Genomic DNA, 27,708 nt, shown 5'->3' on the forward strand with positions numbered 1-27,708 from the left:
GTCTGCTGGGGGTTCCTTTTCCGGAGTCAAGGGGGCACGGATGGCCCAGTCGTCTAAGGCGCCGCGATTCGCTGTGCAGAGGTGCGTCCCTTGCGCACGCCAGAAACCAATGATTGTGGGTTCGAGTCCCGGTTCGTCCTGATTATGTTTCTAGGTTTGTCAGCACCATACCTGTTCTCGTGGGTTTCACCGAAGTGGTAAACGTCTGAGACACGCATCACTTAGAGCTTTCTTCCCATATAAATATGGAGTTTAAGATGACAGGTCGAAATATATGTATCATGCAAACATTCAATAAACAAGTTGGCAAGGTACGTTGTCCTATTAAGGGCTAATGAAGCTTAAAGTGCTGTTTTAAGTGTAGCGAGTGACGGACCTTTGATGAGTAGGATGGAATCGCGTTGACTTTGCATAGAACACAACAACAAGGTGAATCAGATCAAGCATCACAATCACAATATTAACTATAACACAAGGGAATGGTTTCTAAGCTGCCTCACCCTTGGATAACAGAGTTTGTAGTTTGCTTACAACAAGCAGATTTGAATGATTAAAATCATAAGATGAAAAAAGTTTGTTAAAAACTTGCCAGTGAGTTGGTCACTCTGAGAATGTGTGGCAATAGGTCCACCTCGCGTACTGGCCGTACTGAACCTGTGGCGATTAGGTGCCAGTATATCATTAATCCGTTGGCCGATCATTCAAAGGTGATTTGAAAGATACTGATTTAAATTCATTGGTTGCCGTAGAAGATTGAGGTCTGTCATTGTCGTGGCCTGGAAAAGTCGTACAGCGTGTAAACTTCACTTCAAAATAAATATCATACAATTGACCCATCATATAACCCCGTGATAACTGCTAATGAACAAGCCTGGTCAGGAGAATGCCGACTCAAATCTATCGAAATATAATGCGGTGTAAAATCAACAACAACAAACAATTTGTTATACACTCTTCAAATGAAGTAGATAAAAAATATAGATATAAATATCAATTATAAGAACAAGGATAGGTGTTGACGACAAACATCCTATGCAAGAACAGTTACGCCCGTAAAACATAACTCAAAACCACATCCTCTAGTTTGCACGTGTCCCACGCTGTAGCTTCACGCACGTGCGAAGGGTGTCATTCCTGATTTTGACACTATCAAGTAAGGTCGATTAACCTCAGAGTCTGTAGATCATGATTTCTGTTAATCTTATTGATTCTGATGACCATACCGTTGGGTGAGTGAGTGAGTGAGTTGGATATAACGCCGCTTTTAACAGTATTCCAGTTATATCACGGCGTGTCAGCTTAATGTGGGAGGAAAGCCCGAAGTGGTGCAGGTCTTAGATGTTTACCACTTCGGCGAAATCCACGAGCATGGGTATGGTGCTGACAAACCTAGAAACAGAATCGGGGCGAACAAGGATTCGAACCAACAATCATACGACTCTGGCGTGCCAAAGGAATGCGCCGCCTTAGACGACTGGGCCACCCGTGCCCCGATACCGTTGGGATTTACTTGATTTCATTCATTGTTTGTGTAAGTGATGCTGTGTGGCAACGCGCAGAGCGTCTACGGGCTATCGGAATGCTGGAAACTCGCAGATATCAATATACGAATATCTAGATATCTAGATACGAATATATATATAGATACGAATATCTCTTACAATTATGGACATTTTGTATTATTTCTGGGGCGGTCGGGTAGCCTAGTGGTTAAAGCGTTCGCTCGTCACGCCGAAGACCCGGGTTCGATTCCAGACATGTGTACAATGTGTGAAGCCCATTTCTGGTGTCCCCGCCGTGATATTGCGGGAATATTGCTAAAAGCGTCGTAAAACAATACTCACTCACTCACTTAAATTATTTCCGGGTATCCCCTACTTTTGTTTTAGAGCATATTTTAAATATTGACCATTCGAGATATTTTATGAAAGCGCAGAGGTTAATGCCTTGACCTTTTTAAAACTATTGGGTCGAGGAAAAAAAGATACTTATCAAGAAAAGTATTCATGTTATATACAGTGAAAAGTCAATATGATTTCTGGGTGTCCAGTTCCAGACTGTGAAATACACCCCCATTTGATCACAATTAGCGCCCAGGCAAGTCTTGCAATGCGTTTCGGGAAATCCTGTCTATTGCTGATTAGGATCGGTCATTCCCACAACTTTGACAGCGTCTATCTCTGCCGCTCCTCCCGCAAAATAAGGATCCACCCATATCTTGATGACGTCAGACGTAAAACTCAGCGCCTGAAAGAGTATGCATTGTGAATGTGAACGAAGAAACAACAATCAACAAGAGGACAACGTCATCGATATCTCCCGCAATGGTAAAAACTTGTCGTAAATAAATATGTTCTGCAAAAACAGAAACGCAAAGTGATGTTAGATGTATATATCATATGAATAATCAACAGATGGTAATCGATTATTCTACCATAAATTTGGAATGTACTCGATTCTGATTGGTCAATCTGAGGCTATTAAATCACAATAAACCCCCTCTGATTGAAACAGCTGGTTTGACGGCCGCATCACCACGGAAGCTAATATTCATAGAAAAGTACCATTTTCAGTCATTGTCAGTAGGCTTATTTAAATCATTTTATCTACAATTACAGGTTAAAAAATGCACAGATGCGGTTACTACAATATTCAAAGGATGTGTGGCAATACATTTCGTGCAGAAAACACGACAGAAATCTACAAAGAGAATGCATCTAAGTCTTGGAGACAACAGAGAGCTTGGAATTTTGGCGCTTTCTATTTACGACTGTGACGTCATATCGTTTGCGTCACAATGAGCGATATGGCGTCATAATGGTGACGCACGATGTTGAGCGAAAGCCTTGCAAAACTTGCTTTGTTTTCTATAGGTATTTCCACCTCATGTTAGCTTACCAAGTTGCGTGATTATATGCTTTCAATGCCTGCCATATGTTCAAGTGAAGTATGACGGTGTAAACAAACTGCTTGAGTATATACAGCGCCATACATGTATTTTGTTCGGTGCACGATTCCGTAATCGATAACCCACTCAATACACTGGACTCAACCCATGCCGCTTATCTCAGTATATTTGCCAACACCAAAGAGTTTTATTTAGTCATGGCAGAATGGAGATAAACAAAGTGTGTTTTCAATGTAGAGCGAGGTTACCTGTAGATTTAACCGCGCTGAATTGAACTTGAAACCGAACGCGCAGCGTGAGATTTCGAATGATAAATGTTCGGTTTCAAGTTCAATTCAGCGCGGTTAAATCTACAGGTAACCTAGCTCTACATTGAAAACACACTATGTCTATCTCCTAATTCAAAAGTGGCTCACAGCATTGTTATTGACGCAGATTCCATGTGCGTCATATATAAGATTTTTAAGATGAAGATCATCTGTTCTTATTATCTTGCATGGCTACCATTAGCGTCCAAAACTGACTGGCATCGTCGTCCCATAGAAGTAATCCGATCCCGGATGGTGGCCTTGGGAATGTTCACTCACTCTGCCTGCAGTGCTTGTGTCAACTGTCGGAGGTTCTATGGTTGTTGTTGATCGTTGATCCAGTGCATCCCTTAACCCTCTGGATGCCGAGTTATTTTTCTGCCGCATATTTTCCTAAGATCGGAAAAGTGAAGGTTGTGCGAGAATTGCGCTCACGCGGCACTGGATCTACCTCTGGCTATAAAATTACGCAGAGATGGAGAATATTAAATTTCCCATCCGGTGGTGTAAATTTAACTGTAAATATGAAACAGGTGTTAAAAAAGACACTTCTTAGTGTTGTCCGAAAATTTATTCTGCGTTGAAAAACAGGAAATTTCTCCGGTTTTTATCGTACACCGACAAAGTACTGTGCGACGATGTTTTTTATTTAGAAGCTTTATGGAAACTGTGAGCGAATAAAATACTGCCTAATATCTGAGGTGAGGTGAGGTGAAATTGGGTTTCAATCTTTTAACGTCTTTTTGTATGACGCGGCCCGGGATCGAACCCTGGACCTTCCGCTCTCCGGGCGGACGCTCTACCACAAGACCACGGAGGCGGTCGCCTCATATCTGAACGACATAACTATATTTCAAATGGAGTTATATGTGTATGTATGAAAAATATAAGATCCATCTATGTGCCAAGCAAGAGAGAGAGATAGAGAGTGAGAGAGAGAGAGAGAGAGAGAGAGAGAGATAGAGAGAGAGAGAGAGAGAGAGAGAGAGAGAGAGAGAGAGAGAGAGAGAGAGAGAGAGTTTTCTTACATTGTTTAAAGCGAGCTTGAAGATTCGGATTGACTGAAGCCTATATAACCGGTTCGAGTAATAGATAGTGTGATATGCTCCAGAAGACCTCATGACCTGCACCGACCACGTTGTGCCTGCGCGGTACGTCTCATACACGTGCACTTCTTTGATGTAGAGTTTCCTGGCATACTGCAACTGGAAACAAGTTTCTCAGTTACCTAGCAACTGTCTCAAAAGGGCATATACATATATATATGTATGTAGCTTTCCAGTAACATTCTTGAAAGCACAATTCTTAGATTTAGTTGTCGTTTCAAATTACAAAGAGCGAAATCATTAATAAACGATCTTGCTGTCACTGACTCACTCACCTGTAGATGCTGATATATCTTTTCTTACCTTCACATACTGGTTGTAATTTAACTGGTAAATATTGGACTGTGCCCATGCTTTGACATTGTGGCCGTAGTCTGGCACATCGGGCTCTCCAATCACTTGGCTTGCGGCGTTGCTGACAAATATGAAACGTCATTTAGTCTATAAATAATCGATTCTGGACCAGACAGTCCAGTGATTGACATCATGAGCATTTCTCTACACTATCGGGATGCGATAACATGCATCCTCTAAGTCAACGAGACTGGCAACGCGGTCCCGTCAGTCGCCTCTTGCAACAACCATGGGTTGCTGAAGATCCATTCTAACCCGGATCTTCACTGGGCAGATACAGTCGTAACATTCTGTATAGATTTCAGTCCAAATTGCAACCAAGCACGGATGGCACTAAAATTTAATGGATAATATTTTAGTATCGGTGACTTGGTTGTCTCGTATCGCTGTTCATAATGTCAATCATTGGATTGTCTGATCTTGACTCGATTATTTGCTGGCAAACGTTATATAGCTAAGTGAGGCGTTAAAAAAACAATCAAACAAACAAATTTAAGAAAACTAATGCTCTCTCCAAAAAGACCACATTAGTCGGTGAGGGTCTTACATTGGTATAAGCACGGGTGATCTGGACAATTCACCGTGTAGTGTCAAAATCCCTTAGTTGTGCCCAAAACATTGTTATGGGTTCGAATCCCGGATTAGGTTTCTAGGTTTGTCATCACCATGCCCGTGCTCGTGGGTTTCACTAAATTGGTAAATCTCTGAGACCTGCCTCACTTCGGGATTTCCTCTCATATCAATCTGACGTACAAGAACTGAAATAATGTTCAAAAATGGCATTATTACGAACTCACTCACGCTTAGGGGAGGTCGTGTAGCCTAATGGTAAAACGTTCGCTCGTCACGCCGAAGACCTAGGATCGATGCCCGACATGGGTACAATGTGTGAAGCCCATTTCTGGTGTCCCCCGCCGTGATATTGCGGGAATATTGCTAAAAGCGGCGTAAAACCATATTTACTCACTCACGCTTATCTAAACAATATCAATCTATGCACGTTGGGGAAATGTGATGTGTGTCATGTATTGCATAAGCAGGATTTATTCTTCCCTTGAAAAATAACAAAGGATTGTGTGCTTGCAGTAGTGTGTTGATCTTGTTGGTACTTCAACTATATATATTGCTGACTATTTGCCATTAATCAGCCTAAATGTTTTTGTTTTTTTTGTAATTCATGGACATGAAGAGTGCTTGGGGCTTTGTTGGAAAAATTTATGACCATGATGCTTAGTATTTATGCTGAACATATACTTCATGATGTCCTCCGCCTTGATATTTCTGGAATATTGCTAAAGGCGGCGTAAAACCATCTTCACTCAAGCATGATTATAATGCTTACAGTTGCTAGTGCAGCATTGAGGGTGCGACTGCTTCAGAAGCAGGTCTCAGTAACCCGATGCAATGCATTTGTGCATTTTTAAACGGTTACTTTTAGGCTTTTATGATTTTTTGTATTTGAATTTCATTTCACGGTGTTAATGATAATCAATAGAGCCAACACGAATACTTTTTAAGTTTTACATGGCTACTTTCTGGATGTTTCACGTGTCTCAAGTCGGACGAACCCGTAACCCGAAAATAAATGTTGCCTGGTATGTTTGTTATTGAAATCGACTCATGTATTGAAGATGAAGATAGGTAAAAAGTAGTTACTTGTCTCCGGAGTTGTCCTGTGACGAGTAGTCCAACACAGCTGTCGCCCACAGTTCCACCTCTACAATAAGGACGAGGTCAGATGAATCATGTGCGGACAACTACAACTACATCAACTACAACTACATCAACTACAACATTTTGCGAACCCTACCAATATCTACTGTTAAAGCAATGCATCGGGCTGCGCAGACCGACGAGCAAAATGGCTTCACGTTTATGTTCTGGCAAATGTAGTATTTAGAAATGAATAATCGCTTAAGCACTTGTTTTAGGCTGAAGACGACGACAATAATTTCTACAGAGATCGCGTGCCAAGGTTTTAAACCGGAAGTTGTCAAATTGATTGGGCCATCCTTCGGCGCAGTCGAGGAAAACAATGTGCAATTACCGAAATAAAGCTTATGAAGCAATGGCAATTGCACATACATGTCCAAAAAAGGAGACGGTACTGCGTATGTTCTTGTTTCTGAAATGATTCGGAGGCACGGGTGGCCCAGTCGTCTACGGCGCCGCGATTCGCTTTGCAGATTTGCGTCCCTTGGGCACGCCAGAAACCTATGATTGTGGGTTCGAATCCTGGTTCGCCCCGATTATGTTTCTAGGTTTGTCAGCACCATACCCGGGCTCGTGGGTTTCACCGAAGTGGTAATTAAACGTCTGAGACCTGCATCACTTGGGGCTTTCCCAACACATTCAGCTGACACGCCGTGATATAACTGGAATACTGTTAAAAGCGGCGTTAAACCAAACTCACTCACTGAAATGATTCCATAAAGCTGTAACACTATAAATCGTATTCTTTCTTATATTCAGATTATTTGAATTTACGCTAAAAACGCCTTACCCATATTTTGCGTATTTAAAACGTACTGTTTAATTAGGCTGAAGATGGATAGCATTTTATCAATTTAGAAACATAATTCTGTTTCATTATAATGTTTTTTTGCACTGGTTATGGTAATGTATAGTTGTCTGAAAGAAAAGGACGGTTTGGGTGTGACTTTCTATTTAAATTCAATACAAAAAGGCATTAAGCTACCCTGGTTTGTTTCGACGAACGATTTAACGTCCACAAGGACAGTTCTGGATCTATATTTTATGTAGTCATCATTCATTTTTTATGAATACATTTATGTGATCTCAGAGTATGTATAGGTACAGAGCAGACTCATACTTTGTGATGTAGCAACCGTAGTCGTCGTTAACGATGTGGTGGTTGTTGGTGTTGTCGTAGTGGGTGTAGTTGTTGGAGTGGTTGTAGTATCGGTAGTAGTAGTAGTAGTAGTAGTAGTTGTAGTTGTAGTTGTAGTTGTAGTAGAAGTAGAAGCCGTAGATGTAGCAGCAGTTGTCGTCGGTGTTGGAGTTGTTGCAGGTGATGCAGTTGTCATCGGTGTTGGAGTTGTTGCAGGTGATGCAGTTGTCATCGGTGTTTGATTTGTTGCAGTTGATGCAGTTGTCATCGTTGTTGGAGAAGTTGCAGGTGATGCAGTTTTAATCGGTGTTGGAGTTGTTGCAGTTGATGCAGTTGTCATCGGCGTTGGAGTTGTTGCAGTTGATCCAGTTGTCATCGGTGTTGGAGTTGTTGCAGTTGATCCAGTTGTCATCGTTGTTGGAGTTGTTGCAGTTGATCCAGTTGTCATCGGTGTTGGAGTTGTTACAGTTGATCCAGTTGTCATCGGTGTTGGATTTGTTGCAGTTGATCCAGTTGTCATCGGTGTTGGAGTTGTTGCAGTTGATGCAGTTGTAATCGGTGTTGGAGTTGTTGCAGTTGATGCAGTTGTCATCGGTGTTGGAGTTGTTGCAGTTGATCCAGTTGCCATCGGTGTTAAGCCTACAGTTGCAGTCAGTGGCGTAGCAGTCAGGAATGTTACTGTGGGCGAAACATCTACGCATGCAATAATCATTTCATTGTTATCATTGAACAGTTAATTGGTATGCTCCTCAGTTTAGATTTGAGTCCTGAAAAAATGTGTTTCAAACAAATAAAGATATATATAATTTTAAACGGTGAACGAAAAAAGTGTCTCATTATATATTCGTAATTTCAATTATTTCTAGGTACTTTTAATATTTGGATAAGTTTCTCGTTACTTTGATAATTTGTCGTAATTTCAGAATTCTTCTCTTAATTTCAATAATTTTAAGAAATCGAAATTTCGGTTCCTTAAATATACTTGAAATAATGAGAAAAAACTCGTAATTTCCTTCTTTTTTAAATAACCTTGAAATAACGAGAAAATATTCGAACTTATGATAAAATGATCAAATTAACGAGGAAGGACTCGAATTTTGAGGAAATAATTGAAATTACTAAATATTATATCGAGTCGACGCAACAGGAAAAAAATCGAAAATACGGAACCGTGTGGGATAGTGTTGGCAGCAACAATAGCAGGTTGGAACCGTTGTCGTAGGTGGGTGGTTCGAATCTGCCTGTCCTGTATGATGGTGGTTTAACCTGGTCTACCACTATGGGACCTGTGCCTTTCATGGTTTTATTGTTGCCAACGCTGTCAGGTTGTGTTCTTGTGAACGTTAAACTGTAGTGCTACCCGGTTCCGTCACGTCAATAGGTCTGTGACGGTCATTTTACAAGCGTGGCATCCTGATGCCGAATTGCGTTGGGCAGTAACCCAGTGTGTAAACGATCGTATACTGGTCCACCGCAGATGTTGGTTTATTTGTCCAACAAACTTTTCACTTTTTCATGATTATCTCCTACTGCACGAGATTTTCATCCCAACATTCTCACATTGCAGCTGGTTCCTTTAAGCACTCTGTTTCATGCATTACCTATGGTGTTTTCAACAACCAAGGTACAGTCATCAAAAACAGTTTCTTTTGTTGCTGAGAATCTTATCGAGATAAATATATCACAGAAACATTACATACGCGTCCCAATGTTGAGAAGGAGCACACATATATAGAAGCGCCTAATGGCCGATATGAGTTCAAGTATCAGTTACAAATTCGAAGGAAAAGGCAATATTTCATCTTTCACTGAACATTTTATACTGGCAACTTAGTGTTTGTTTTGGCTCTGTAATAAACGCAAATAACATGTCATTAGATCATACATATACGTTAATCACAAAGGTACCTTCAGTCGTTGTCATGATTGTTAATACTGTAGTATGTGTCGGTTGTGCCGTTGCTGTTGTCGTCGTCGGTGGCGTCGTGGTCGAGAAGGGCACCGCACCTGTTTTGATGAAGAAATACTCCCTAGTTGTTCGACATAAATTTACTATTAATTACTTTCGGTTTTGTAAAATCAATTGAAGAAAAAATATAATCCAAATAATCTGAAACAGTCTGAAGATAATACATAAGATCTCAGCGTCAGGTATATCTAACCAGGTGGTAGCTAGTAGATGTCATTGTTGGGAATGTTACCTTGGCAGGAGTAGACGTCAGTGTCAGGTATATCGTACCTTTGCGGTAGCAGATATACGTGTCAGACATATATCACCATGGTGGTACCTAGTAGATGTCAGTGTGAGGTATATCTTACCTTGGCGGTAACAGATGTAAGTGTCAGACATATGTCACCTTGATGGTACCTAGTAGATGTCATTGTCGTGAATCTTACCTTGGCGGGAGTAGATGTCAGTATGAGGTATATTGTACCTTGGTGGAAATAGATATCAGTGTCAGACATATATCACCCTGGTGGTACCTAGTAGATGTGTGGGGACCGTAGCAGATGTCAGTGTGAGATATATCTTACATTGGTGGTAGCAGATATCAGTGTAAGGTATATCTTACATTGGTGGTATCAGATGTCAGTGTAAGGTATATCTTTCCTTGGTGGTAGTAGATGTCAGTGTGAGGTATATCTTACCTTGGCGGTAGTAGATGTCAGTGTGAAGTATATCTTACCTTGGTGGTTGTAGATGTCAGTATGGGATATATCTTACCTTGGTGGTAGTAGATGTCAGTGTGAGGTATATTTTACCTTGGCGGTAGTAGATGTCAGTGTGAGATATATCTTACCTTGGTGGTAGTAGATGCCAGTGTGAGATATATCTTACCTTGGTGGTAGTAGATGTCAGTGTGAGATATATCTTACGTTGGTGGTAGTAGATGTCAGTGTGAGGTATATCTTACGTTGGTGGTAGTAGATGTCAGTGTCAGGTATGTCTTACCTTAGTGGTAGTAGATGTCAATGTGAGGTATATCTTAACTTGGTGGTAGTAGATGTTACTGAGAGGTACATGTATATCTTACCTTGGTGGTAGTAGATGTCAGTGTCAGGTATGTCTTACATTGGTGGTAGTAGATGTCAATGTGAGGTATATCTTACCTTGGCAGTAGTAGATGTCACTGAGAGGTACATGTATATCTTACTGTGGTGGTAGTAGATGTCAGTGTCAGGTATGTCTTACCTTGGTGGTAGTAGATGTCAATGTGAGGTATATCTTACCTTGGTGATAGTAGATGTCAGTGTGAAATGTATCTCACCTTGGTGGTAGTAGATGTCAGTGTGAGATATATCTTATCTTGGCGGTAGTAGATGCCAGTGTGAGATATATCTTACCTTGGTGGTGGTAGATGTCAGGGTCAGGTATATCTTACGTTGGTGGTAGTAGATGTCAGCGTGAAATATATCTACCTTGGTGGTAGTAGATGTCAGTGTGAGATATATCTTACCTTGGTGGTAGTAGATGCCAGTGTGAGATATATCTTACCTTGGTGGTGGTAGATGTCAGGGTCAGGTATATCTTACGTTGGTGGTAGTAGATGTCAGCGTGAAATATATCTACCTTGGTGGTAGTAGATGTCAGTGTGAGATATATCTTACCTTGGTGGTCGTAGATGTCAGTGTGAGGTATATCATACCTTGGTGGTAGTAGATGCCAGTGTCAGGTATATCTTACCTTTGTGGTAGTAGATGTCAGTGTGAGGTATATCTTACCTTGGTGGTAGTAGATGTCAGTGTGGGGTATATCTTACCTTGGTGGTAGTAGATGTCAGTGTGAGGTTTATCTTACCTTGGCGGTAGTAGATGTCAGTGTGAGGTATATCTTACCTTGGCGGTAGTAGATGTCAGTGTGAGGTTTATCTTACCTTGGCGGTAGTAGATGTCACTGAGGGGTACATGTATATCTTAGCTTGGTGGTCGTAGATGTCAGTGTGAAATGTATTTCACCTTGGTGGTAGTAGATGTCAGTGTCAGATATATCTTACCTTGGTGGTAGTAGATGTCAGTGTGAGGTATATCTTACCTTGGTGATAGTAGATGTCAGTGTGAGATATATCTTACCTTGGCGGTAGTAGATGTCTGTGTGAGATATATCTTACCTTGGTGGTAGTAGATGTCAGTGTCAGGTATATCTTACCTTGGTGGTAGTAGATGTCAGTGTGAGATATATCTTACCTTGGTGGTGGTAGATGTCAGGGTCAGGTATATCTTACCTTGGCGGTAGTAGATGTCAGTGTGAGATATATATTACCTTGGTGGTGGTAGATGTCAGGGTCAGGTATATCTTACCTTGGCGGTAGTAGATGTCAGTGTGAGGCATATCTTACCTTGGTGGTAGTAGATGTCAGTGTGAGGTATATCTTACCTTGTCGGTGGTAGATATCAGTGTGAGATATATCTTACGTTGGTGGTAGTAGATGTCAGTGTGAGGTATATCTTACCTTGGTGATGGTAGATGTCAGTGTGAGATATATCTTACGTTTGTGGTGGTAGATGCCAGTGTGAGATATATCTTACCTTGGTGGTAGTAGATGTCAGTGTGAGATATATCTTACGTTGGTGGTAGTAGATGTCAGTGTAAGGTATATCTTACCTTGGTGGTAGTAGATGTCAGTGTGAGGTATATCTTACCTTGGTGGTAGTAGATGTCAGTGTGAGGTATATCTTACCTTGGTGGTAATAGATGTGAGTGTCAGGTATATCTTACCTTGGTGGTAGCAGATGTCAGTGTGAGGTATATCTTACCTTGGTGGTAGTAGAGGTCAGTGTGAGATAGATCTTACCTTGGTGGTAGTAGATGTCAGTGTGAGATAGATCTTACCTTGGTTGTAGTAGATGCCAGTATGAGGCATATCTTACCTTGGTGGTAGTAGATGTCAGTGTGAGGCATATCTTACATTGGTGGTAGTAGATGCCAGTGTGAGGCATATCTTACCTTGGTGGTAGTAGATGTCAGTGTGAGGCATATCTTACCTTGGTGGTAGTAGATGCCAGTGTGAGGTATATCTTACCTTGGTGGTATTAGATGTCAGTGTGAGATATATCTCACGTTGGTGGTAGTAGATGTCAGTGTGAGGCATATCTTACTTAGCTTTAAAGGATATCAAATAACCTTCCCCAACCAGGAATCATATATGGCCGCCTCTAAAATCAAACAAATCTTCCAAATTACCGTAAATAGTTCTATCCCCCACTGGCCAATATTTACTAGGGGAGTTATTCGAGTGCACCCAAGGGAAACCGATGAGGACCTCGACATATACGCCCAAGAAGCCAACACTATAAAAACCCAACCAGAAATAACTAGCATCCGCAGGATCAAATCAAACAGAAACGGAAAAAACACCCCCACGCCTATAGTAATAATAAACTTAAAAAAACAGCCGAACATCCTGGAGCCCCCAAACACATCACTTTCGGCGCTAACCAAAACTTGTAAGTTAAACCCTACATAAAACAAGTAAAGCAATGTTCCAATTGTCTCCAATACAACCACACTGCTAACCAATGCAGATTAAAAAAAACTCAATGTAAAAACTGTGCCCAAACGGACTGCCCAGGCACATGCACACCCTGGTGCTTCCACTGCAAATCCGTCAAACATTCGTCACTCTCAAACCAATGTCTCCACAGACTATCACTCACACAACAGGCCAACAAACATATAAACATAAATACGGTCAAAATCCAAACCAAAAGACCCACACCGTAATCATACAAACAACACCTACCAACACCACCCTCAAACAACAACACTCACGCACGCAAAACAATACTCCGAGATTCCTTATGGGACTCAAAACAGAAACACGCATACATCGCACACGAAACAAACATCCCACTCATCCCACAAACTCACACACGCACCCTCCCCGCCTTCCACCACACGGTCACAACATCTACACCCGCAAGCAAAACCCAACGCACAACGACCACCACACAACCAGCACCCACACAAGCCACTACAACCACGAGGGCAACAACACCCCAAAACCTACAAGCACCCCCCGAACATCCAGACAACAGGGAAACCACAGAAGCCATACAGACTCACACATCAAAACCCAGCACGCAACCCACCACCGATGAGAGTGACCCAAATAAAACTAACCTAGCCGAAGAAGACCATTACTCAACCTCAGAAGAAACTAACGATGTTACCTTATCAGCCCCTTTAACCAAAAGCTATAACAAAAACTCTCCCAAAATGTAGCAAACAAAAAACTAAACAACTTAGTCCTCCTACTAGCCTATATGCTTAAACAGTCTAACCCAGAAGCCAGCTCCAAATCCTTTTTTTGGTGTAGCACAAAAACTCAAACGCATCACCATCCCTTTCGACCGATTCAGCAGCAGCCTTAAGGACTTAGTAAAGTAAAATCCTAAAACAGCTTAAACCAAACATAAAACCACTCAGCTTCCCAATGGAAGGCCTTAACATTTTCCAATGGAATGCCAATGGCCTCGCCGGCCATGGATCAGAACTCAAAGCTAAATTTAAAATAGATAAAGGTCCACATGTAGCCTGTATTCAAGAAACCAAATTTTCACATGAAACCAAATTTAATCTTCCAAATTATAATTCAGTAAGAACTGACAGGTCTAATACCATCCCAGGCCGAGCAGGGGGAGGTCTAATCATCTACGTAAGAGAAGCTATAAACTACGAGGCAATTCAAGTTAACACATCTAATCTAGAAGCTAATGGAATCCAAGTCACCATTAACAACAAGAAAAGAAAATCATCAACATTTATCACTCATCTCTAAAACCAATTAAAGATAAAGACCTAGACATCCTTTACCCACTGGGAAATAAATCAACCATCTTCTTAGGGGACTTCAATGCCCATCACCCTACATGGAGCATTGCAAATAAATTAGACAATCATGGACAACTAATATCATATACTCCAGACTTAGCACAAAGGTTACTGTGGGATGTCCACCAAGTACCTCTAGGCAGCGACCACTTCCCCATAAATATAACCTTAGGAAACCTAAAAATCCCAAATCAAACCCCTAAACAGGAACCACAATTTCAGTACAATAACGCTAACTGGGCCAAATTCCAAGAATTAAGCAACCAAGCTAATCTAAACGATTTAGAAACAAACGACCCGAAACATTCTGTCAAAATCTAACTAATTTCAGAATCAACGCAGCCAAAATCGCAATCCCCTTTAAATCAACCAACCCAGGAAAACCCACTGTCCCAAAGTGAAATGAGGATATAGAGCTAGCCAGACGCAAACGCAAATCAGCATTCAACAAAGCTAAACGAGACCCCACTCATCTCAAAACAGCCCATGAATTAAACCACCAAGTCCAAAAGCTAGTTAAAACTGCTAAAACAAAAAAAATGGAAAAAATTCTGCGAGGATCTAAACCACCACAGGTGTGTGGCATAAAATTCACGCCATCAGAGGCATCAAACGAAGTCAGTAGCAACAATAACTTCAGTAAGAAATTCCAAGATAAATTAAAAGAAGTGACCAAATTTTCCAAAGAAAACAAACAAGACAACCTAGAAATAAACCAACCTTTCACAATAGAAGAGCTAAATCACGTACTAAACAACAGGAAAAAAGAAACAGCCCCAGGCCTAGACCTCACCTCATATCAAATTATCAAAAACCTACCAGCTAAACTACTCCAAACTTTACTTAAACTCTATAATCTAGTCTACCTAAACGGCCAGGTCCCATCCTCCTGGTAGGAAGCTCTAGTTATACCTAAACCTAACAAACCAGCAGATCAGACAAACTCTTATAGACCAATCTCCGTAACCTCAAACCTCTGCAAAGTAATGGAACTAATAACTAAAAATAGGCTGCAGCACTACCTAGACCAAAACAACATTATAAACCCTGACCAAAGCGGCTTCACGCCTGGCCGATCAACTCTCGACAACCTCGCCCGACTAGAACAGGACATAAAAACAGGACAATTAAACAAACAATACACTATAGGCATATTCCTCGACTTCTCAAAAGCTTTTGACATGGTTTGGTACCTCGGGTTCATTCAAAAACTCCAAACAATAGATCTAAAAGGTAAAATAATAAACTTTATCCAAAACTTTCTAGCAAACCGAAAAATAACAGTGGGGATAGACCAGACGCTATCGGACCAATGTCCACTAGAAAACGGAACACCCCAGGGTAGCATCCTCAGCCCAACACTCTTTAACATAATGATAAACGACCTCTTTGAGGGAATATCCCCAAAAGTCAATACATCTAAATTCGCAGATGTCGGAGCCCTCTGGGTCGCACTAAAAACATCAAAATGGCCCCAAAACTCAACAAAATTCAACAATGGGCCGACAAATGGGGCTTCTCTCTTAAAACTACAGGCATAGTCTTTAAACACAAAAACATGCAGCCCGCCACTCCTAGGCTAAACCTAAACAACTCCACGATTAAATTCCTAAAACAAACCAAATTCCTAGGCCTAATCTTTGACCAACATCTCACCAGGGAAGCGCACATACAAAACCTCAAAACTAAATGTAGCAAAGACTTAAATACACTAAGCTGCCTCTCAGGCACAAATTGGGGGGCATCTAAAGACACACTCCTTTCGCTCTACATTGCTCTCATAAGATCAAAACTAGACTACGGCAGCGCCATATATAATACTCTAAACCAAACACAAAACCAAAAATTAAACTCAATCCAATACCAGGCCCTTAAAATAATAACGCGTACTCAACACGGCACTGCTGCCACCTCCCTACAAGCACTAACAGGGGAAATTCCACTACAGCTCCGAAGGGAACAACTTACACTAAACTTCTGAGCCGCATCCCAATCTAACCCGCTAATTCAAATCATGATCCAAAACAATATCAGCCCTAAAAACCAAGCCAAAACTAAGAAACTCCCTCTTCGCACACCAATATCACAAAGGATAACCAATTACCTGAAAGAACACAACCTAAATAGCCTAAAACAAAACACTAAAAACTCAAAAATCTTCACCCCCAAACTCGAAATCCCTAAAATAGACACAACACTAGCCGACACTCTAAACAAACACTCTGACCCCAACCTAGCTAAACACTCTACGCTAGCATACTTACATGAAAACTGGCCAAACTGGTGTCACATATACAAGGACGGATCTTCAGATCCTAACTCATGCAGGTTTCGGAGTCCACATATCTCAACCAATAAAACAAACAAATTCATATCGACTCCCAAACAACCAGTCCATCTTCACTGCAGAGCTAATGGGCATGGCCACAGCCCTCCACAACCAACAAATTAAAAAACACCCAAAAATCCTAATATTAACAGACTCTCTCAGCGTCCTTCAAGCTCTCAAAAATAAAAACACCAAAAATCGACCCAAACTTAAACCAAATACTAAAAAGCACTAATGATCTAACTAAGGCAGGCAAACAAATACATTTCATCTGGATCCCAGCACATGTAGGAATATTCGGAAACGAACACACAGACAAGGCCGCCAAACTATCCCTTAAACTACCGGAGATTAGTCTTAACCTTCCACTGTCAAAATCAGAAATCAAAAGCATCTCTAAAAGAAAAGTTTCCAAAAAATAGCAAAACCTCTACCAACAATCCAAGTGTCAATTAAAAAAGGTCCTCCTTAAACCCCTTCAAAACCAAAAATCCTCCACCCAACAAAAAGAATAGACAGGCTTATCACTAAATTACAGGGGGGGGGGGGGGGGGGGGGGGGATGTTTATTTAAGTGTCACGTGCATATTATATGATAAAATACAAAATATACATTCATAGAATTATAAAAAGCACCCGGCCATATGGCCTATGAGACACTATAATCTAAAATATCACAGAACAACAATAAGTTAAGAAAGTACAAATGACAAACAGTCCCTACATTCAATATATAATTAAAACATGAATTATACCAAAACCTGCATGAGAACAATCATACAGGTCTATCAACAACAAAGATTCTCGCACAAACATGCATTCAGTGCATGTACTAAATTACAAACAGGGCACACCAATCTAAATAGCCACCGGCAAAAAATCAAAACCAAAACACTAGGAACTTACCCCCACTGCACCCATCCAGAAACACCAGAACACGTACTCCTGCATTACCAACACTACCAGACTCAACGCACAAAGCTAAAAAACTCTGTAAAACCAAATAAAACACTAACCCTAGAATCAATACTAAACCCCCAAAACCACCCAGACACTTTCAATGCCGTAGTCATATATTTAATCCAAACCAAATTAATAAACCGCATCTAAAACTCTAAAACACACCTAAAACTACATAAAACCCAAATCACTTAAACACCAAACACTCCCTTGGTACTACCTACTCCACCCCTGGCATTTTCCAAATCTCCAAATTTCCAAAATATTATATTAGCAGCCAATAAAGCCCCATCCTGGCTGCAAACCCCCCTTCTTCCACATTTTTCGGCAAAACACACCAAATGGCCTGGACGGGCCCGTGTGCGAAATACGCTTAGTCGGAAAGCGCACGTAAAATCTCCAAAGTAAGTAAGTTTTGACCAAAGGAGGACCCATGATAAGCTGAACTTGGTGGTGGTTACAAGGAGAGACATTTTTGATATCCTGAAGACAAATGCTAATACACGATATTTTTTGTACTTGCTGATGTCTCATTTTTAGATGTGTGATTTTGTAGAAAAATATGAGTACTGGTATGGCTTCTACATGATGGTTTGCGATGGTGTCAAGGGAATACACGATCCTAGTAAATGTTATTGCCATTCAAATGTTGTTGTTTTTCTGATATGACATCAAATGTCTGTAGTACGACTTTCAATGATAATGTTTATGAGGCTTGACGGGGCATTGTTTTTATTGGACCCGAATTACTTTATGACGGCTGGGTCTCTTTATCTCAGCTCCATAGCCTTGACGCTGGAAAAGAGCAGCATTTAATTAATGAGAGTAGGTTATATCATGGAAGATACACTTGAGAGAGAGAGGGTTCTACTAATTACCGTACCACAGGAAGAGACCTGTAGACGTGAGCGCGGGGTTGTGTATAAGATGGCCGTTGCATAATGGCCGGAGAGATAAACATTGAGCTAAACCACTTTTGTTTTCACGGGCTTGTTGAATAGTTTCCCAGCGCTACTGTCAATATATCTTCTACTTGATCCTTGATACATTATTTTGGCATTAACAATATATTATTTTCAACGTACATTATTAGTTTACTAGTCATTTGTTTTTGAGTATTTGTCAATTGTGTTTAGCTAAAAAGCAATAATGGTAATATATGGTGACATGTAAACATAAAACGTCTCACGTAAAACGTAGTAAGTACAATAGTAAATATAAATATTCAAATCGCATAACAATACAATTATAACAAGATACATAATATTATGTAATTCTAAAACCTGTGTTCCTCATTCAGAGCCAGGCGGAAAACTGATTAAGTAACGGGAAGAAGCTTGACCTTACACATATGTAGATACATCGACTGAATATGACTATATATGTAAATGTTAACATACTGTACCTATCTACACGAACTGTAAAAAATGGGCATACGGTCACGGAGACGAAGGCTATAGATATCATACCTGATTCGATGTTTTAGATGATAAAGTACAGTATTTGATAAGTTCTGTTATTGATATCTAAAAATCGATTTGCGGTATCAATAAACATTTCATGGTATAATAAAATAATATTTGTGATATAAATTCATTCTTTGGTACCCATAAATGAATTATTGATATAAAATATGGAATAAATAGTAGAAAGGCGCCCTATATATTGTTCTTTGTGGATTGTATTGAGTAACTCGATTGCATCACGGTTATAGTGTTAATTGCTAATTCTGCACCATCATTTCTTTCATCTTTTCAAAAACTGTTTACAAAATGGCAACTTATAATTAACCAATGAAAATATACTGACCCGACCTGCGTTTATTCATCTCTCTGTCATTATTATCGTTAACATATGTCTAGTTTTAAGTGTATATATTCTTGCTATACATCGTACTAAAGGGGAACTGATCTAAAGCAATTCCCCGGGACTGGTTGTTGCCTTTGTTATTGTTTTTTCCCGTGAGTACACGGATGATATAGCAGAAACCTAGACTAGTTCGCGACCTGTGCTGCGCAATTCGTATGCGCATTTGTCACTTTTATTGCTTATGCAAGGGCGTATGGTCACATTGATCAACAAAATGAAATACAGTTTTGGAAATAATAAGGAAATGTTGCTTGGTAGTTGTGCGATTTTCGTTTACACTATTTCGCCAGTAACACAATGTGATTATTTCCCCCGAGCATTGCTTAATTTATCGTGAGTATATTTTTACAGTCAAAATGTACAAAATTTTCACTTAGGAATTTTATTAAACGCCTGAATATTCAGTTATTTTACAAATTGACAGAAACATGTGTCTATCTGTATTACTATGACAACGAATTCCAAACATTTCTATGTTTAATATCATCACTAAGAGACTGAAAATGTTACGATGAAAAGTACTTTTCTATTTTGTCTATAGATCTATCTGTCTGTCTGTCTGTCTGTCTGTCTGTCTGTCTGTCTGTCTGTCCACGGTTCCTAAATAAATCCATCGAGTTAGATAACAATGAGCAATCAATCAACTTATTGTCGGTTAACCCTTTGAACAAAGTATGGTGTTTTTAAATCGGCACTTCACGCCATGGCATGAGTATATTCCCTTTGTTTGAGTAAACTTAGACATGTAAACACTCACTCTTAACATATCCACTGTGCAAGATAACAGTGTTTAATCAATCAATGTATTTTCTGTTAATCCTTTGATGACTAGGAACGATCCGTTGATTTACCAAAAAAGTAAATCACCTGATCATTCATCTCTTGCTGGGCTGCCACGTGCATATTACATAACACACATTTCACCTCACTTCAAATCTGGATTTAGATTGAATATTTACCCCAGACACAATAAATGCCAAATGGGAACATTTGTCAGGTATTCTGACTGGTGCTACCACTAATTATACCTGTAATGAATTCATTAACCGAGCATCAAGTGAATGACGACAAATACACAAGTGTAGGGTTATACCAGAAAACGCGGATGACAACAAGGGAGTAGTAATCGTATTATCGACGCAATCCGAAATCCGAAAATGCTTTAACTGCATGGATACTCTTTTTTATTATTAAACAATAACCATCAGGGGTATTTCGAAATGACGACATCTGATGAGCTCCGTCGTTCTTTTTGTCTGTTTGTTTAGACTGAGGAAATTAATTAACATGCACCCTTTGTCGAAATCTTTATAGATCACGGTTAACCAATCAGTGTTAAAAATGAGTAAAACAAATATTGCCTCCAAGTTTATTTAGCTGTCCATGCAGACTGTAGCCCAGTCTCTTGTCACGCTCAGTTGTGTTGCGTATCATAATACTTAATACCATGTCTACAGGATATTTTCAGGATTTTTATCCTTTTTCTTCCCCTTTGTGTAATTCTGATGGAAAGAAGTCACTCATGCATTCTATGTAAAAGAAGATCAGACTTGGTTAGAATCCGTGTTTATCTGTGACAACTTCCAACTGGTGACATTTCAGTGAACTTGGCAAGTGGTGGTGAATTTTGATATTCATATTATTATAACCTGTCAAGTTGTACATAAATTTGTGTTTAAATCATAAATATTCAAAGGGACTGTTCCCTACACCCGTCCATATCTTAATTAATAAACATTATTTAATGTATGGATTATATAAAGATTTTATCTAAGTATACGTTTGACATTTTGTGTGCATGAAAGATGGGATTAAGGGAGAAAGGAAATATTTTCCTAAAAGTTTCCAATAACTAATGGAGGAAATTGGAAATGGCTGAACCTGTAGAAAGCATCAAATCCGTGACAGATGTGACAGATCTCACAGGGTGACATTCAACAGGCCTATTACCTTGTTTAACAGTTTAGAAAAAGATAAGAAATTTGAAGTGAACTACATTGGAAAATGAGAGAAGAAATTGATAGTCAGTGTTTTTTATCATAAAAAAACTCTCTGTTCAGTAAACAACAGTTGTTATTTTGGTACTTTCAAGAGGAATCCCAAACCTTCTCTTACTCTGTTATGAAAAACTTATGTCAAAGTGAAAACAAAAAAACATTAACATGCAACAAAGAACGTTTATTGGATTTGCTTATTGTTGATATGCATGTGTTCAGATTAATGAAAACATAAAATTATACTATATCAACTATAATATGCTTCCGTGTGTGAATGCATGTAATACTTGCATATTGGCTCCCCAGTTCTCACAATACTTTATATGAAAGCAAAATTTTGTGTCAGAGACCGATTTCACAACCGCATGTCTTGGTGTTACACAGCCAGTGTCCCAACTCTCGTGTATCTACTTTAATGTTTCGCCCTCGCGATCTAACGTTCTAACATTTCAGGGCATACATATCATCTTCTTTGAGTGGAGTTGGAGTGATGAAGTAAGACGAGTTTTATGGATGAACAACTTCTTTATTACAATTAGTGCGACGTTTCGGTGTAGATCCTAACACCTTTATCAAGTAAGTGATCACTTGCTTGATAAAGGTGTTAGGATCTACACCGAAACGTCGCACTAATTGTAATAAAGAAGTTGTTCATCCATAGAACTCGTCTTACTTCATAGACATCATCTTATACACAACATATGCGTTCTGGACATAGCCTGTACGTTACGATAGCGTCAGCAGAGATAATAGAGGTCATAAGACACAGCTTTATTTGCTTTTCAGGCCACAGAGAGTGTCACATGTAGATCATAGATATACATGTTTAAGTTACTTCTTTGATAGGCATGTAGAAGTTGCAGTACTAAGTAAGGATAAGATTTATGCATGAACAACTTCTTTAAACAATTAAGAGCGACGTTTCGGTGTTGGTAAACTTGCTTGATAACGGTGTTAGAACCTACACCGAAATGTCGCTCTTAATTGTTTAATCAATCTTATCCTTACTTATGTTTAAGTTACATGGGCAGCAGGCTAGATTATTTACATCAATACAGTGCAAATATTGTGTTCAATAAAAGAAAACGTTGATAGCTTTTTAACACCCTTTTTTGTACTATTAAACAAACTGTGGACATATTCGCCTATTGTAATAACATCTAGGTAACAAATAATATCTATTTCTGAAATCCACGAGCATAATTGTTGTCAAACCCTAAAACATTATCAGGGCGGCCAGTTTTGACTTGCCAAGTGCCTTAAAGTGAGTTTATTCTTAAATATGCCATTAGCGATTGACCCTACAATGTATAGCTGGGAATTGTCTCTCGCACGGTTATGGGTAATGACGTATTGTATAATATTACTGGGTAATGCTCAAATTAGGTGCTGTCATTTACTCCAACGTCAAGCGTCTCAACAGGACCATAACTTTGGTTATATATCAACTCCCTGTCTCTATCTCTTAATTTGTTAATGGGTAATTGCAGTCCAAATTTATCAACTCATTAATCTATTGTTGCAAACGTGACTGATTTGTTTACACAATAAGAAATGTAATTGATCATGAACTACTGAGGCAGTCAAGCATCTGTATAAGAAATGTAAAAGCAGCCATGTTACATGTAGTCCAAAAGTACTAAACTTCATCCATCACTAAAATGTCACCAGTTGGAGTGAGTGAGTGAGTATGGTTTTACGCCGCTTTTAGCAATATTCCAGCAATATCACGGCGGGGGACACCAGAAATGGGCTTCACACATTGTACCCATGTCGGGAATCGAACCCGGGTCTTCGGCGTGACGAGCGAACGCTTTAACCACTAGGCTACCCGACTGCCCGTCACCAGTTGGAAGACCAGTTCACAGATAAACAAGGATTCTAACTAAGCTTAAGTCTATGAAAGCTAACATGTGAATAAACTCAGTTCACTTAAAATTAAATAATTCAAGCACTTGCAGTGACCAGTTAACAAGTAATCAGTGAGATGGTATATAAATACTGGGAACGCCAAGCAACTTCATTGTAAATAGACATATGCACCTGTGAATGGCGTGGTGGCCGCAGCCTTGTATATCAAAGTTTCTAATACCGAGTGAAACAAAGACGAGGTCCCTGCATACACTGGACATGATGTATGCTGCATGTCCAGCCACCATCAATATCTCTAGTGATCTTTTCACGATTCCGAGTCTTGCGCATAACCATTGTCACCACCTGGTTGAGTGGCTTCCTTCCATCAACGTGAAAGGATTACCCAAAACCAATCTCCCCTAATAATAAACTGTTACCTTTGATATCCCTTGCAATACTCATTATGGTCATTGGGCAAATGTAACATCACAAACCCTAACGAGATTCTGTGTACATGGTCACACCCGGTGATTGTGAAGATCTCAAATTCTATCAAAGTCAGACAACATGGCTGTTCATATTCATTACCAATCTTCTCTTAGAATTAGTGATACATATTAGAATCCCACGCACAACTATCTCTTATCAATTCTTACAAAATACAAAACGGAAAGTGAGGAGTGGGGAAATGGGACTTATCCCTATGTGAAAAAATAAGACATTAGTAGTGGTGACATCACTATCATAATTGTACTATCTAAAGCATAAATTTGGCGTACGAAAAGCGTAATATTTGCAATCACCTGGAATGACTCATGTTGGCAAAACTTAAAACGAATATGTCCGCAATCCACAAACAATGACTTCATTAATGGCGAACATTTACCATCCCGCGACAATCGTGTCAACTCGGTGTTCCCCTAGCAATAAACTCGCATCTAAATTCACTACTGTTCTACTGTCGGCTAGTCACCAAAGGGTGTGCAACCCGTTGAGCACCCGTGTAACATGCGTGTTACACGCGTTCTCAACGCGTGTTAGGGGAATGAACTTCTAGGCAGTAGTGTATATCTTACCTTTGTGGTGGTAGATATCAGTGTGAGGTATATCTTACCTTGGTGGTAGTAGATGTCAGTGTGGGATATATCTTACCTTGGTGGTAGTAGATGTCAGTATCAGGTATATCTTATCTTGGCGGTAGTAGATGTCAGTGTGAGGTATATCTTACCTTGGTGGTAGTAGATGTCAGTGTCAGGTATATCTTTCCTTGGTGGTAGTAGATGTCAGTGTCAGGTATATCTTACCTTGGTGGTAGTAGATGTCAGTGTGGGATATATCTTACCTTGGTGGTAGTAAATGCCAGTGTGAGATATATCTTACCTTGGTGGTAGTAGATGTCAGTGTGAGGTATATCTTACCTTGGTGGTAGTAGATGTCAGTGTCAGGTATATCTTATCTTGGCGGTAGTAGATGTCAGTGTCAGGTATATCTTACCTTGGTGGTAATAGATGTCAGTGTCAGGTATATCTTACTTTGGCGGTAGTAGATGTCAGTGTCAGGTATATCTTACCTTGGCGGTAGTAGATGTCAGTGTCAGGTATATCTTATCTTGGCGGTAGTAGATGTCAGTGTGAGGTATATCTTATCTTGGTGGTAGTAGATGTCAGTGTCAGGTATATCTTACCTTGGTGGTAGTAGATGTCAGTGTCAGGTATATCTTATCTTGACGGTAGTAGATGTCAGTGTCAGGTATATCTTATCTTGGCGGTAGTAGATGTCAGTGTCAGGTATATCTTACCTTGGCGGTAGTAGATGTCAGTGTCAGGTATATCTTATCTTGGCGGTAGTAGATGTCAGTGTCAGGTATATCTTACCTTGGCGGTAGTAGATGTCAGTGTCAGGTATATCTTATCTTGGCGGTAGTAGATGTCAGTGTGAGGTATATCTTACCTTGGTGGTAGTAGATGTCAGTGTCAGGTATATCTTACCTTGGCGGTAGTAGATGTCAGTGTCAGGTATATCTTATCTTGGCGGTAGTAGATGTCAGTGTCAGGTATATCTTATCTTGGCGGTAGTAGATGTCAGTGTCAGGTATATCTTATCTTGGCGGTAGTAGATGTCAGTGTGAGGTATATCTTACCTTGGTGGTGGTAGATGTCAGTGTGAGGTATATCTTACCTTGGCGGGAGTAGATGTCAGTGTCAGGTATATCTTACCTTGGCGGTAGTAGATGTCAGTGTCAGGTATATCTTATCTTGGCGGTAGTAGATGTCAGTGTGAGGTATATCTTACCTTGGCGGGATTAGATGTCAGTGTCAGGTATATCTTATCTTGGCGGTAGTAGATGTCAGTGTGAGGTATATCTTACCTTGGTGGTAGTAGATGTCAGTGTCAGGTATATCTTACCTTGGTGGTAGTAGATTTCAGTGTCAGGTATATCTTACCTTGGTGGTAGTAGATGTCAGTGTCAGGTATATCTTACCTTGGTGGTAGTAGATGCCAGTGTGAGATATATCTTACCTTGGTGGTAGTAGATGTCAGTGTGAGGTATATCTTACCTCGGTGGTATTAGATGTCAGTGTCAGGTATATCTTACCTTGGTGGTAGTAGATTTCAGTGTCAGGTATATCTTACCTTGGTGGTAGTAGATGTCAGTGTGGGATATATCTTACCTTGGTGGTAGTAGATGTCAGTGTGAGGTATATCTTACCTTGGTGGTAATAGATGTCAGTGTGAGGTATATCTTACCTTGGCGGTAGTAGATGTCAGTGTCAGGTATATCTTACCTTGGCGGTAGTAGATGTCAGTGTCAGGTATATCTTATCTTGGTGGTAGTAGATGTCAGTGTGAGGTATATCTTATCTTGACGGTAGTAGATGTCAATGTGAGGTATATCTTACCTTGGTGGTAGTAGATGTCAGTGTCAGGTATATCTTATCTTGGCGGTAGTAGATGTCAGTGTGAGGTATATCTTACCTTGGTGGTAGTAGATGTCAGTGTCAGGTATATCTTATCTTGGCGGTAGTAGATGTCAGTGTCAGGTATATCTTACCTTGGTGGTAGTAGATGTCAGTGTGAGGTATATCTTACTTTGGCGGGAGTAGATGTCAGTGTCAGGTATATCTTACCTTGGCGGTAGTAGATGTCAGTGTCAGGTATATCCTATCTTGGCGGTAGTAGATGTCAGTGTGAGGTATATCTTACCTTGGCGGGAGTAGATGTCAGTGTCAGGTATATCTTCCCTTGGTGGTAGTAGATGTCAGTGTCAGGTATATCTTACCTTGGTGGTAGGAGATGTCAGTGTCAGGTATATCTTACCTTGGTGGTAGTAGATGTCAGTGTGAGATATATCTTACCTTGGTGGTAGTAGATGTCAGTGACATGTATATCTTACCTTGGCGGTAGTAGATGTCAGTGTCCTGTTTACTGACCACTGTCAGAGTCTGTGGCAACTCGCCGTGGAGGACACACTCTCCTGAGCCTGAATACGCCATAGACACACACCCTTCCTCTTGATGACACAGGACAGAACACTCCGCCCGACTTGGCACCGTCTTCCCACTTACAACGTAATCTGTGGCGGACTTGTCTCTGAATATCAGGTCAAACATCTCATCTACACACAAGCTACTTCCCGTAGTATTTGCATTGTTTGACATGACCATAACGAGGAACACCAGTTTCACATTGTCAGACATTATGGGAAATCCTCTTAACCTTTACTTAGAAGTCTTTCGGTTGAAATCTCCTCTCAGAATAATTTCCTAAAGACACGCGCAAGTACTTGTACTAAAACACTTTAACGGGGCCACTTTTGTTTTTTCTCTGAAACACTCATTGGTTGTCGAGTCCTTGTGTCTTCATAGCTGACACTGACATACTTTTTGCAGATACCATGTTTTCCTTAAGTGTGTAAAATAGTTCATGCAAGGCTGACTTCACATTCAACGAGTTTTGAGCAGCTGCATCATCGGATGTCACAGAGTACTCTGTTTCACATCTTGGAAGATACGCGCTTATAAAACCGTAAAAAAACCAAATAAACAGAAAAATTGAAAAGCAATTTCATTTATTGTGAAGAAACTTTAAAACGATGAATTGAGAGTTCAGTGAACAAAATCTACATTACCTTTTTGTTTCATCGCGCTCCGACAGCGGTTCTCCTGCCGTCATATTATCAAATGATTACAATGTGTCACTTGGCTGATGTTTCATCGCGCTCCGACAGCGGTTCTCCTGCCGTCAGATTATCAAGTGATTACAATGTGTCACTTGGCTGACTTTGTTTCATCGCGCTCCGACAGCGGTTCTCCTGCCATCAGATTATCAAGTGATTACAAT

At 40.2% G+C, this 27,708-nt stretch overlaps 1 protein-coding gene across 3 annotated transcripts; it reads right to left on the minus strand.

Moving 5' to 3' along the window:
* Positions 1-1,422: 1,422 nt before the first annotated feature.
* LOC124148043 (cell wall protein DAN4-like) lies at positions 1,423-27,303 on the minus strand. Of its 3 annotated transcripts, XM_046518975.2 has the most exons (7): positions 26,762-27,302; positions 9,436-9,534; positions 7,510-8,205; positions 6,333-6,393; positions 4,626-4,737; positions 4,245-4,421; positions 1,423-2,247 (listed from the first exon to the last, which is right to left on the minus strand). In XM_046518975.2, the coding sequence occupies exons 1-7, from the start codon at positions 27,063-27,065 to the stop codon at positions 2,131-2,133; spliced, it is 1,566 nt and encodes a 521-aa protein (XP_046374931.2). In that variant the 5' UTR covers positions 27,066-27,302; the 3' UTR covers positions 1,423-2,130. The 3 variants fall into 3 exon arrangements, with proteins under 3 accessions (XP_046374931.2, XP_046374932.2, XP_048242615.1); XM_046518976.2 differs by lacking the exon at positions 4,245-4,421 and having other exon boundaries at positions 26,762-27,303; XM_048386658.1 differs by lacking the exon at positions 9,436-9,534.
* Positions 27,304-27,708: the final 405 nt, after the last annotated feature.

The sequence above is a fragment of the Haliotis rufescens genome, unplaced genomic scaffold (genome assembly GCF_023055435.1).
Source record: "Haliotis rufescens isolate VD_foot unplaced genomic scaffold, xgHalRufe1.0.p SCAF_10, whole genome shotgun sequence".
Classification (NCBI taxonomy): Eukaryota; Metazoa; Mollusca; class Gastropoda; order Lepetellida; family Haliotidae; genus Haliotis; species Haliotis rufescens.

Bases quoted from the DNA above. Each gene is read 5' to 3' on its own strand.
- LOC124148043 (XM_046518975.2), bottom strand. From the start codon at position 27,065: ATGTCTGACAATGTGAAACTGGTGTTCCTCGTTATGGTCATGTCAAAC. The intron at 8,206-9,435 runs GTACCTTTGTGA...TTTCGCCCACAG, and splicing joins AATCATGACAACGACTGAAG to TAACATTCCTGACTGCTACG. The intron at 4,738-6,332 runs GTAACTACTTTT...CATATTTGTCAG, and splicing joins CAGGACAACTCCGGAGACAA to CAACGCCGCAAGCCAAGTGA.